This window comes from Bos taurus, chromosome 1 (genome assembly GCF_002263795.3).
Source record: "Bos taurus isolate L1 Dominette 01449 registration number 42190680 breed Hereford chromosome 1, ARS-UCD2.0, whole genome shotgun sequence".
Lineage (NCBI taxonomy): Eukaryota > Metazoa > Chordata > Mammalia > Artiodactyla > Bovidae > Bos > Bos taurus.
In genome coordinates, this window is record NC_037328.1 from 69223139 (window position 1) to 69235625 (window position 12487).

Below are 12487 nucleotides of genomic sequence, written 5' to 3' on the forward strand. Positions count from 1 at the left end.
GAAAACAACTAAACAGACCATGTCCACATGTTCTATTAACAGAGCGATTCTGAAGGGTCAACACTTAAGGAGACTCAAAGGAACAGAAACCCTCACAATGGCCCTGTGGCTCTCTCTGTACTCACAGGATTGGTCTGTGGACAGAACCACTCTGAGTTATTTTGCCTCTAGAAACCAGAGGGAGGAATAGCAGTCCTGGATCCACACACATTCCCATGACAGTGTGTCACAAAAGTAATAACCAAGATGTTCAATTGCTTCCAGACCTTAGTCCGGTTTCCTTCACTACTAACTTCTGTGACGTATAACACGTCTCAAACCTGTAACTTCTTGCCTGACCCTCGGTCCTGTGTCTTGGTTGGGGGTAAGGACCAGAAGCCTCTTACAGGTGAAAAGACCTGGGAGAAGTGGAAGAACTTCTCCAGGACGTCCCCGTCGGCTCTGGCCTGGCTCTGCCTCAGGCTGTGTCTGAAGGTGGATCACAACCTCACGGCCCCCACAGGCCTGGCTGCAGGGGGAAGGGCTGAGAGAATGCTGAAGTCAGCTGCTTGTGAGTCTCTGAGTCAGCATCTTCAAGACCAGAACGGCTGTTGAGAAATAAGACTTCTCCCCAACAAAACCCCAAACATAACAGTGATCTGAGAGCTTGAAACCAAAGGACTCAATTTCAGAGCGGGAGCCCCAAGCTGACCTCGGGAACAAGAACTGTGGGTGGACCCCTCACCCACCCGCTGCCGCCTCCTGAATAAGCTGGAGTGCTTGTGAGACAAGCAACGAGGAGCTGGGCGGTACATGGATGGGCAGGCAGGGTTGCATGCATGCGGATGGGTCCTGCCTGGAGCTGGGCATCCTTCCTGGATGACCTCACATCACCCACACTCCTGACCTACAAACTACTGTCTCCAGAAAGACTTGGATAGCTTCAACTAGCTATTGCTTTCAAAGTGAAGGGGTGGTGGTTTAGTTGCTAAGTCGGTCCAACTCTTGCAACCCCATAAACTGTAGCCCGCTAGGCTCTTCTGTCTGTGGGATTTCCCAGGCAAGAATACTGGACTGGGTTGCCATTTCCTTCTCCAGGGATCTTCCCGACCCAGGGATTGAACCCACGTCTCCTGAATTGCAGGGGGATTCTTTATTGTCTGAGCCAGAAAGTGAAGGGATGGAGGTGGCTAATTGGAGATGCAGTGGAAAGACAGCCAAATGTTCTTCTAATCATTGCTGTGTTCAAGTAATTCAACTTCAGGTGCTTCTTAGGATATAATATAAGGAAAAAAAAAGCAAGATACAAAAGTGCATACACATATACATTTAGAAAAAAATTTAGATGGGAGACCTCTTAAAGTAAGAATGCTGGAATGATGAACAACTTCTTTCTTTCCCTTCAGAATATTCTAGACCTAAGAATAATCCTCCAGCTAGCTGGAATCATTCTCTTGACTGAGGACACAGAGGGTAAAAGAAGTTTCTTGTCTGCTTCACCAGATGGTCCAAATTAATCCTGGTCACCAAGAAGGAGACAGACAGCTCAGACTGACCACACTTCCATCGACTCCCCTGTATTTTTCAAATTTTCCTATGAGGGAACAGAAGACATCCAGCTCAGCAACCCAGAGGAGTTAGTGACTCAACATACCACACAGGCAGGAGCCCCAAAGCATCTCTAACCTCCTGTTTCCTCACTCGGGGAAACGTGAGAGTCTCCCACCGGCGCATTTTTGGCACTTGAGGGGAAAGGACAGCATTCCATGATACTTGCTAATTTGTTTAAAAAAAAAAAAACTGCTGAAAGCCAATTACAGACACAGTCAGGTATCTTAGAGTGTTTGTGGCGGCAGTCTGTCCATCCCGCCATGCAGGACTCATGGGGAAGGTGGCCCCGTGCGCACACTGGGAGCGGCTACAGCTCCCAGAAGTGTGTGGCCCTGATTCTTAGAGGAGCTGGCGATCAGCAAGGCAATGTGCTAGGTGCTTAGACACGTTCTCTTACTGCTCACTAAAGTCCTGTGCCCAGAGGGACACAAGCAGCCCATGGTGGTGCTGGAGTCAGGCCCAGGCCTGCCTGATCCTAAGCACTTTTCTGCTGATCCAGGGGAACCATCCAACCCCTCAGGAAGAGCGGATCCCTGTTGCCTGTTCAGCACATCAAATCCAGACCCTATCAGTTAGCTGACTCTTCTACGACACCATACGTCCTACACTTTCTAGAACATTTCCAATTTTGAGCATGCCACGCCCATGTATGTGTCTCACAGTGTGGTCTGCCCCTGGAGACCTCACTGGCTTATCCTCCCCTGTTGTACCATCTGCACTTGTTTCTCCTGTGGACAGAACGGGGGTTACTCCTCCCACAGGGACAGATGATTTCTATGATCTGATTCACTTCACATGTTTGTGCTTCATCTTCCCTGCCACACTCCATGTTCCTTCTAAATCAACACTTCACCACTGGGAGACCATTCACAAAGAAGGGATCCTGGAAGCAACAGAACATATAAGAGAATAAGAGGTAGTAGAAGAAACTATAATCTTGCCCAAAACTGTTCTGTTCACTCGATCTGTAGGTGGCATGGTGTTGGACAGACTGACCTTTAAGAGACGTGTTAAAGGACACAGTGTTTCACCAGAGTGCCACTCCCAGAATGGGATCTGCCAAACTTCCACTTAACTGCAATCCATGTAAAGTCCTTTGCTTAGATTCAAACACTTAAGTGCTCAGATGTGACACAATAGAAACTTGGCTTTGCTACAGTTCATTCAAATATTAATCTTCAACTTTTGGTAGTCAAGTTAAAATTAAGTTCAACTGTACAATGTGATTGTTTAATAGAAAAGAAAAGGTGAGCATTGTTAGGAGGTGTTTATGAAAGTGGAAAGTTCAGGTCACAGGCAGCAAATGTTAGTTGAACCTGGGGCTGAGCCCCTGTTACCCAGATGACAAGTAACCTGCCTGATTCTGAGAAGCGTGCTGAACAAAATGACAGAGCCTCAAAGCAGGAAGAGACCTGGTATCTAGTTTGGGTTAAGAAAAGAGAACAAAAAATTGTAATATTTTGAAAATTAAAAAAGAAAAGAGAACAGAGAAACACAAAGAAGTTCTCAGATGTTTTAGCAGGTTGCCATATGGAAAAGGGAAGCCTAAAATGTGACCCACCAGTGGAAGTGACTGAGAAACAATTTTTTGTTTGATATAAAAGAAAACTTTCAAATCATACCTGTAGGAGGCAGAAGGATGGCCCTCAAAGATATGCAGAGCCTAATCCCTGGAACTTGTATCAGTGTTACTTTACAGGGTAGAAGGGACCCTGCAGATGTGATTAAGTCAAGGATCCTGAGATGAGGAGACTGGTCTGGACTATCTGGTGGGTCCAATGCAGCTGCAGGGCTCCTTATAAGGGGGAGGCAAAGAGCATCAGAGCAAAACAGAGGTCAGAGAGAGATGTGAGGATGTTTCAGTGCTGGCTGTGAAAACAGAAGAAGGTGCTACAAGCCAAGGAATGCAGATGGGTTTCTGGAAGTTGGAGAGGGCCAAGGAACAGATTCTCCCTTAGAACTTTGAGAAGGAATGCAGCCCTGAAGACACCTGGATTTTAGCCAAATAACACCCACTTCAGACTTTTGACATCCAGAACAGGAATGGAATAAACTTGGGTTGTTTTAAGCCACTAAGTCTATGGAAACTTGTTAGAGCAGCCATAGGAGATGATAAGTTAAAGTTGTTCACTCGTGTCTGACCTTATGGACTGTATAGTTCATGGAATTCTCCAGGCCAGAACACTGGAGTGGGTAGCTGTTCCCTTCTCCAGGGGATCTTCCCAACCCAGGGATTGAACCCAGGTCTCCCACATTGCAGGCAGATTCTTTACCAGCTGAGCCCAGGGAAGCCCATAGGTGATGAATGGATGTCTAATAAAGGAATAATCACTACCATCTCCGGGGAGCTCCTTGTCCCCAGGGCGATCAAGAAGAGGCTGATCATCTACAAGTCAGGAATGCTGTGTGGGTGAGTCCTGAAGGACGCACCGCAGACCCCGCCAACCCTGAGAGTCCCTCAGACAACGCAGCAGCGCTGTCTCTTGTTTTTGTATTCAACATGCTGGTGCCACCCCAAGGCTGGCCCTCGCTTGCTCCCAGCAGAACCATGGCAATCAGTAAAAGGCACGCTTTGGCTCAGAGCAACAGTGCTTGCGGGGGCACCTACCTGAGCAGAGGACACCTTTGTTCCTGGCGCAGGAGAAGTTGTCGCACTCGCAGAAGGACCCGTAGATCTTGCCAAACTCGCTCTCGAAGCAGGAGCACTGGTTGCAGCTGCACTGGCCGCGCCCGCTGCACAGTGGCTTACCCTCCGCCTCCCGGCACAGGTTCTGGTACCCGCTCTGGCTCTCGCCTTCCTGGCACTCGCACCTGGTACCCAGGTAGCCGGGGTTGCACTCACACAGGCCGCAGACGTAAGTCCCGTTGCTGCTGCACCTGGCGCTGTCGGGTTCCAGCCCCGCGCTGCAGCCGCACCTGCAGTTGTAGGTGACCCCCACCTCCAGGCTGTCCCGGAAGCCCACGGGCCGCAGGGTGAACGTGTGCTGCACGTGCTTGCTGGGGCAGCTCCGGGCCTCCACCGACACCTCAAAGGACGCCTGGGCAGGAGAAAGAGAGGGGATGCTGTGGCCGTGGCGTGACTGGGCCTCCCGCTCCCTGTACTGGCCTCCCCATCACCCAGGGGCCTGAGCACAGTTCCTCCAAGGCCCTCAGTGCAGAGCTGGGATCAAATCTGGCCCCTGCCCACACGCAGGGAGGCCACTCCAGCCACCCGAGGAGGATGAGGCCCCAAGTCAGCAAGCCCAGGAAGGGTGTGTTCAGGCACCAGCATCTGACAGGCATCGTGCTTGGTTCGTTAATGTTCATTATCTCTTTGAATCCTCACACCCTGGAGGAAAAAGGCTTCCACAGGAAGGTAGAAAGATTCACTCAAGGTTACATGGTTCTCTTTCTCCCCTTTCTTTTCACTTCTATCCTATCCTCTCCTCATCTCCATCTTGAAAGTCAACAAAATATTCAACAATTTACCAGGCACCTCGTCTGGGCCAAGCTAGACATGCCACCTGAGCACGCAGGGCCCTGGGGCGCAGCAGCCCTGGCAGCTGCCTACTCTCCCGAAGAGGTGCCTCCTCCCCTGCTGGAGAAGGGACAGATGACCCCTGGGTCCCTTCCAGCTTAGCTGTCTCCTCACACACACACCTGAGCCTCCCTTCATCCCAGTTTCTCTCTGCGTGGTGCCCACAACCGTGTCTTTCACAATCAGCCCACGGCCCTGAGGTTGTATTTAGAAGTGAAAGAAAAAGTGAGAGGGTTAGTCACTCTGTCATGTCCAACTCTTTGTGACCCCATGGACTTAGCCCACCAGGCTCCACTGTCCACTGGGATTCTCCAGGCAAGAATACTGGAGTGGGTAGCCATTCCTTTCTCCAGGGGATCTTTCTGACCCAGGGATCAAAATCAGGTCTCCTGCACTGCAGGCAGATTCTTTACCATCTGAGTCACCAGGGATACATGTGGACAGACCTTTTCTTATTAAACAAAGCATGCAAAGCATGTTGCCAACTCCTGAGCTGCTTATGAGTTGCCATGGAAACAGGTAGGAAGGTGGACCTTGGTGGCAGATCACAATGGAAGAAAGGTGCCTGTTAGCTGCCCACACTGCTGGGATGTGAGGAAAGGAAAGACACTGCTCGCTGTGTTTCTCCCAGGAAGTCAAGCATGACACCACTTCCCCTCTCAAGATGTGTGGTGAGAACCATCTAGCACTGCCCTCCATGCGTGGCACTGCAGAAATCTCCAGACAGGTAGCTGGCACACCTGGCCAGACAATACCCTGAGTCCTTCTCCCTTAAATGGACAGAGGCCTGGACCCACTCCAGAAACTGACCCACTGCCTGGCCCAGATGTCTTTCTTTTTCAAAAGGCTCCTCAGAACATTCTGGAAGCTCAAAACAAGTTAGGAACCACTTTTAGCTACTGTTGTTGTTAATTCTACTATCTGGGTTGGAAAAGAACTGATTTCTTTAAAAAGTCATCAATTACCTGCTTTACTCCGTACTCTTTAGGTATATTTTCGGAAAACTCTCAAAATATAATTTTCTTAACGTTCTATGGATCCCTTTTACTTTGGGACCATTACTAATTCTAAAAGGCCTCCCCTCAGATTCCGTGACACCCAGGGAGCCCCCCAGGGTGGGAGGGGGAGAGTGTGAGACTGAGCAGGAGACCCAGCTCCCCAGGCCCTGGAGAGGGTCCTGCTGGCAACAAGACAGCAGGAGTCAGCACCAGGAAAGGGGTGTCACAGGACATGCTGTCGGACACGTGAATTGAGGACAATGGCCACGAGCCAGGGTCAGGAAGCTGGGAGGACCAAGCCAGCTGCAGATAGTTGGGACTGGCCCACCCCCACTTCCACGTGGGCAGTGGGAGGGGCAAAGGGAAAGACTGACGAAAGCAAATTCAAGAGTAACTTCCAAGGCCCTCAAGTACAGAGGGGCTCTCCAGGTAAGGAAGTAAGATGGGGACCCACCCAGGATACTGCAATCTGCCTAACTTTTACCAGCTGCTGAGTACTACACGTACCAGGCACCGTGCTTGGTATTTCCATGAGCATCTCATTTACACGCCCTAGGAGGAGGCATCCTCATTTACCAGAGAGAAAGCGGGGTTGGTTGGTGGGCCCAGGGGGCTTAGTGATGCTCACACAGCTGGGGAGGGGTGGGGCTAGCTAGGCCTGTGCTCACCTTGGCACATGACCTCCTAGAAGGAGAGAATGAGGCAGGCGTCCGGTGTCCAGAGCTGGGTTCAGAGGGAGAGGCCCAGCTCACACAGGGACCATAGGTGGGGACCCCCCCAAGGGGTGACCAGAGGTTTCTTTAAATCTCCCAGCCTTGGGCTAGGGGTAAGCTGAGTGCTAATGGAAGGACAAGGAGGCTGCACCTGACCAAGGCGCCAAGGGCACCAAGAATGTGGAGGTGAACATCCCTCCTTCTGAGGCTCAGAGAGAAGCCTAGTGCTTCCCAGGGGAACAACTTTGCTGGACTTAGTAAAGGAAAGCTCTGCTCCCTGCAAAGGCAGCTGGGGGTCAGAAATGAAAAAAGTTACAAAGAAACAGCCTGGACCAAGAGTCCAAGGCATTTAATTATTGCAAGACTGTGGGTAGTGTCCATCTGTAAGCATAACCTTCCCCCAGGAAAACTTGCCTGCATCATGGAATTAAGTAGCAAGAGAGGGGATTAAATCTCCTGGGACTTACCAGGAGGAAGTGGAAAGGTGAAGCCCCTCAATGAGTGCTGGCAGCCAACCACCCAGGATTCAGAAATGCTCACCTGCTGTCTGCCCAGGCTGCCCGGCTGGAGGAGCAGGAAGGCCTGGCTTCTCAGCAGGTCCCGCTGGCCTTCCCCAGCCAAGCTCTGGTCCAACCAAGGCCCTCACTGTCGGGCCCCATGTGGCCTAATGTCTGCCTGGCCACCTGATAACCAGAGAATGGCTCAGTTTCAGCCAAGCTTCAGGTCCTGCTGGGCACAGGAATGCTATAAAAAGCACGTTGGGAACAGAGAGTCAATCTGTTCTGCCACCCCTCCCCTCAGCATCCATTTCCCAGAAGGATCAGGAAAGAATCCAGCGAGCCTGTCAGGTGGCCGGAATGAGGCTCCTCTTCTGTGACCACTGTGGACTGACGGTGAAGGCCCCCAGTTCTGGAGATTCTCTGCTTTCCACTCTCAGGTTCCAGAGGATGGTCACGTGCACAGCAGCCCTTCCTCTGCCCAGCCTTGTTATCTGAACCTCATTGAGATGCTTCTGGTTCCCGCCTTGGGGCTGCTGGCCTGATTCATCCTTTCCCAGGGGCTGCCCAACCCCCACTCAGGCCCACCAAATCCAGGCTGTGCAGATGCCAAGGCTCCTAGGAACTCACTGAGACAATGGGCCGGGACACGAGGTGGAGAGCCCCAGGGGAGGGGACAGTAGAGGGGACGCCGTGGGAAGCCTGTGACAGGCTCACAGGGTCCTTTGTACCAGGCATTAGTGCTGGCCGCTCAGCAGGCCACTTGCATACTGATGTGTCAAAGCCCGTTCACGAGAAAACCAACTTCCAGCAGCCAGGCCCACTCAGTCAGCCTTGGTTGATGTTGGGAGGAAAAATGGAAATCACTAGATTCGGGACTTCAAGATTTCATTTAAGGATTATTTCTCTGAGGACCACCTTTGACCCTTACCCCCTACACCTCCTAGAGGAAATCAACCCTGACTATTCATTGGAAAGACGGATGCTGAAGCTCCAATACTTTGGCTGCCTGATGCAAAGAGCCATCTCACTGGAAAAGACCCCAATGCTGGGAAAGATTGGGGGCAGGAGGAGAAGGTAGCAACAGAAGACGAGATGGTTGGACAGCACCATCTACTCAATGGACATAAGTTTGAGCAAACTCCGGGAGACAGTGAAGGACAGGGAAGCCTGGTGAGCTGCAGTCCATGGGGTGGCAAAGAGTCAGACACAACTTAGCAACTGAATAACAACAACCCTACCACCTGCTTTTCTGAATAGACCCCTTACCCAGAGAACACAGGACAGTCAGGGAACCACAACCTCTGGTTGGAAGGAACCACGGAGCTGCTGCCTGACCACCCTGACCTCTGCAGGAAATTCTGGTTACAGAGGCAAGACCCACACGGAAGCCACTTGAACTCAGTTGTCTCATGGCTCCCCACAACCCATGGGCCATGTCCTTATCCACAGGCCAGGCCCCAAGACACTTGATGGTAGTGATAACCCGTCTGCGCTCCCTAATTCCTCTTCTCCGGTTGATACCCAGCACCTCTCCGCTGTGCCCTGTGCCCCTGCCTACCTCCTCGCCATTTTCTGACTTGCCCACAGCCCTCCCAACTTGTGGTGCTAAGGAATAGGAAACACCTACCGAATAACAGCCAGACACCGTACTGGAACGTGGGCCCTACCAGTCAGCCCAATCCTGCCTCTGTCCCTGCCACTCTCCCCTCCGTCCCCAGCCCACTCCCCTCAGCTGCTTCCCACCTGCAAAAGGGCAATACCCTCATGGACTCACCACTAATGGGGCCTCCTAAACCTTCTTTATTTTTTTTTATTTTTAAACTTTACAATATTGTATTGGTTTTGCCAAATATCGAAATGAATCTGCCACAGGTATACATGTGTTCCCCATCCTAAACCCTCCTCCCTCCTTCCTCCCCATACCATCCCTCTGGGTCATCCCAGTGCACCAGCCCCAAGCATCCAGTATCGTGCATCGAACCTGGACTGGTGACTCATTCCATATATGATATTATACGTATTTCAATGCCATTCTCCCAAATCATCCCACCCTCTCCCTCTCCCACAGAGTCCATAAGACTGTTCTATACATCAGTGTCTCTTTTGCTGTCTCGTATACAGGGTTATTGTTACCATCTTTCTAAATTCCATATATATGCATTAGTATACTGTATTGGTGTTTTTCCTTCTGGCTTACTTCACTCTGTATAATAGGCTCCAGTTTCATCCACCTCATTAGAACTGATTCAAATGTATCTTTTTAATGGCTGAGTAATACTCCATTGTGTATATGTACCACAGCTTTCTTATCCATTCATCTGCTGATGGACATCTAGGTTGCTTCCATGTCCTGGCTATTATAAACAGTGCTGCGATGAACATTGGGGTACACGTGTCTCTTTCAATTCTCTAAACCTTCTTCTATGTCTGGAAAACTCTAAGCCTCAGCTGAAATAGCGGCCCCTGTGATGAGGGGCCTTTCTTCCTTGGGGCTCCATCAGCAAAAAGGGGGCTGAGGGGAGGCCCCCAGTTTCCATGCCACACCAGCATGGTGGACCCCACACTCAGAACAACCCATGCTTAGGTGTAATACTCTGCTATCTGAAGTTATTTCTGAACAAGGACCCCACCTTTCCATTTTGCCCTGGGTTCTGTCCTCTGCTGCCTCCAGGGCCCTCAAGGAGCTCACCTCTGGTGGCCTGGCCAGCACCACTTGGTCCGGTTATGATGGGTGAGTGGCTGCTGCTCTGTGCCAGCCTGTCTCCTTCCACAGAAAACAAAACTTAACAGCCCTGGCAGCAGAGCCAGGGGCCACATGGCTGTAGCCTCTTGGACAGAGAGAGGAAACAGGGAGCCAGTATGGGAGGCCTGCCTTTGGGCCGCTGTCTCAACAGGGTCAAGGCCCCTCAGAGCTCAAGGGAGGCTCCAGCTCACCTGCTGTGATAGATATGCTATGGAGAGTGTGGGAGAAGCACCCTTCCTTCTTCTGCTTCAAATGCTCCTGAAACCATCCAAATACATCTGACATTGTTCACGTTTGTGAGAAAAATGCCGCTTAGAATCCTGTCCTGTCTTCTGGACAATGTTCTTATCTTGCTGACATATCCTAGCAAAAACAAGATCTGTACACTAGAGTGACCACATGAAAGTGGTGCTGATAACACCTTTCGCTTCTCTGAAACTTTCCAAAGTGCACAAGGTTTAAGGGAAAAACCTGGACTATGGCATCAGTGGCTGCAGCTGTCTCCTAGAGTGCGTGCTCACCAGCAGTCAGACTTCCAGCAAGTCCCTCAGCGCCGCCCCACAACCCCACCCCGGAGTCTCAGTCTTTCTCACATAAAATGGAGACGTAACGTGCACCTGACCCAGGTGCTGCAAGCAGCAGAGACCCGGCAGCAAAGCCCTAGCACAGCATGGAGTGCATTATAAATTCCCAGGAAACGGTAGCTCGCGTCACTATTCCCACGGTCAGGATGCTATGAGCAGTGAGGGGACTCAGTTAGGAGAGTGTTGCAAGTCCACTGCCCGTCTGTGGGTGATCTCACATCTCAGGGTGCCTGGCAGCACTGAGCCACAGCGGGTGTGCAGAGCACATGGGGAGGTACTCCCTTGCTAGAGGCTGGCCCTTGAGATCATACTGAGGCGAGCCCTCTGGACAGGTGCGACAGGTGTGATGGAACACAGTGATGGGCAGCGAGTGCCAAGGGAAGGTGGTGGGGGTAGGGAGGAGCACTGGTACTGGTGCCAGAGCCAGAAGGTCTGAGCCTTGAACTTCTGCCCTGCTACTTACTGGCTGCTTACCTGAGGAACTGACTGAAGTCTGTGCTTCAGCTTTTCTCATCTGTCAACGTGAATAACTACCTTCCTTACAGGGAACCCAGTGAGGAACATGGAGCTAACTCTGTCCAGTCACTTCTCAGTCCTTTCCAAGACTAACTGCATGGCCCCCTTCCTGCATGGACCATCAGGAACCCAATATTCTTACAATAAATTTCCCTTTCTTGATATGGCAGCATAAACTAGCTTCAGTTTCTTGCATCCGCTATTTCAACTTTATTATCAACAAACTAGCTCTTTTGACCTTCCTGGTTTCCAGATACCTCATCGTGACATTGCTTTGACATTGTCAAAGAACTTTCCCTGAACAAAGAACTCCAGATGCGGTCTGACCTGCACAGAGAAAAGTGAAACCGTTATCTCGGGGTTCCATTAAGGCAGCCTCAGTTGGCATTGTATTTTTTTTAAAGCAACACTAGTTATTCACGTGGAGCCTTTGAGAATTAGAATCTACCAGATCCTTTACTTAAAAGCTACTATCAAACCAAGTTCCCTCTATTTTATTAATATTCTGAACTAAATGCAAGATACTAATCCTGATGATTTCAACTCCACTTCATTTTGAAAAATGTTCTTAAATCTTGGTTTTCCTGCTTTGTAAGTAATCTATTTTCTCCAGCTCTGTGACCTTCCCACCTTTGATAAGCAGTTCTCCCACGAGTTAACCTCAAACCAGTAGTAAACACAGACAGGAGACAGTAGGAACCTCAGTCAAGCCTTCCTCCAGCTGGTGTCATCATCACTCCTAGCAAGCAGACTCACTCAGCTATGCGTCTGCCCAGCTACGCTATTGCCAACCTATGTTACCTTTGCATTAGGAAGTCATTAGAAACCGTCAAGAGACATCTTGACACCCAGGCACCTGGTGTGTGCTGTACATCCTCGCCTCCTCAGTTTCACGGCACCTATTTCTCCAAGCAAAGGGTTCCTTGGGTGTGTCTCATGCATCCTTCGTTGGCTTTCCTGACACGCTGCACTAAACACCCCTTGCACCACAGATCTACAGAACCCACTTACATGTATTTTTTCTGGTTAGTTCTGACTCCTCCTACATTTCATAATTGCCTCTTTAAACTCGGTGACTGTAAGGCTTTTATGTTTTTAAAAACACCATATGGATTTGACTAATCACTGCAACTGATCAAAACAACATAAATATATTACAAAATATGACAAGTATTAAAATTTTATTGGGTGTACAACTTTAATGAGATGGGGCTTTCTCTACCCAAATAGTCCATGTATATTAAAAATTTGACTTATTACTAAATAAGACAGGGATTAGCATCAATTCTACTCCTATATTTTATTTGTATAGACTAAACCACTCTC

At 50.1% G+C, this 12487-nt stretch overlaps 1 protein-coding gene across 2 annotated transcripts in view; it reads right to left on the reverse strand.

Moving 5' to 3' along the window:
- ITGB5 (integrin subunit beta 5) overlaps positions 1-12487 on the reverse strand; it is a 115600-nt gene that overhangs the window by 26249 nt on the left and 76864 nt on the right. For both annotated transcript variants that reach the window (NM_174679.2, XM_024993427.2), the window contains 1 exon segment: positions 4199-4628. In NM_174679.2, coding sequence (NP_777104.1) covers positions 4199-4628 — 430 coding nt within the window.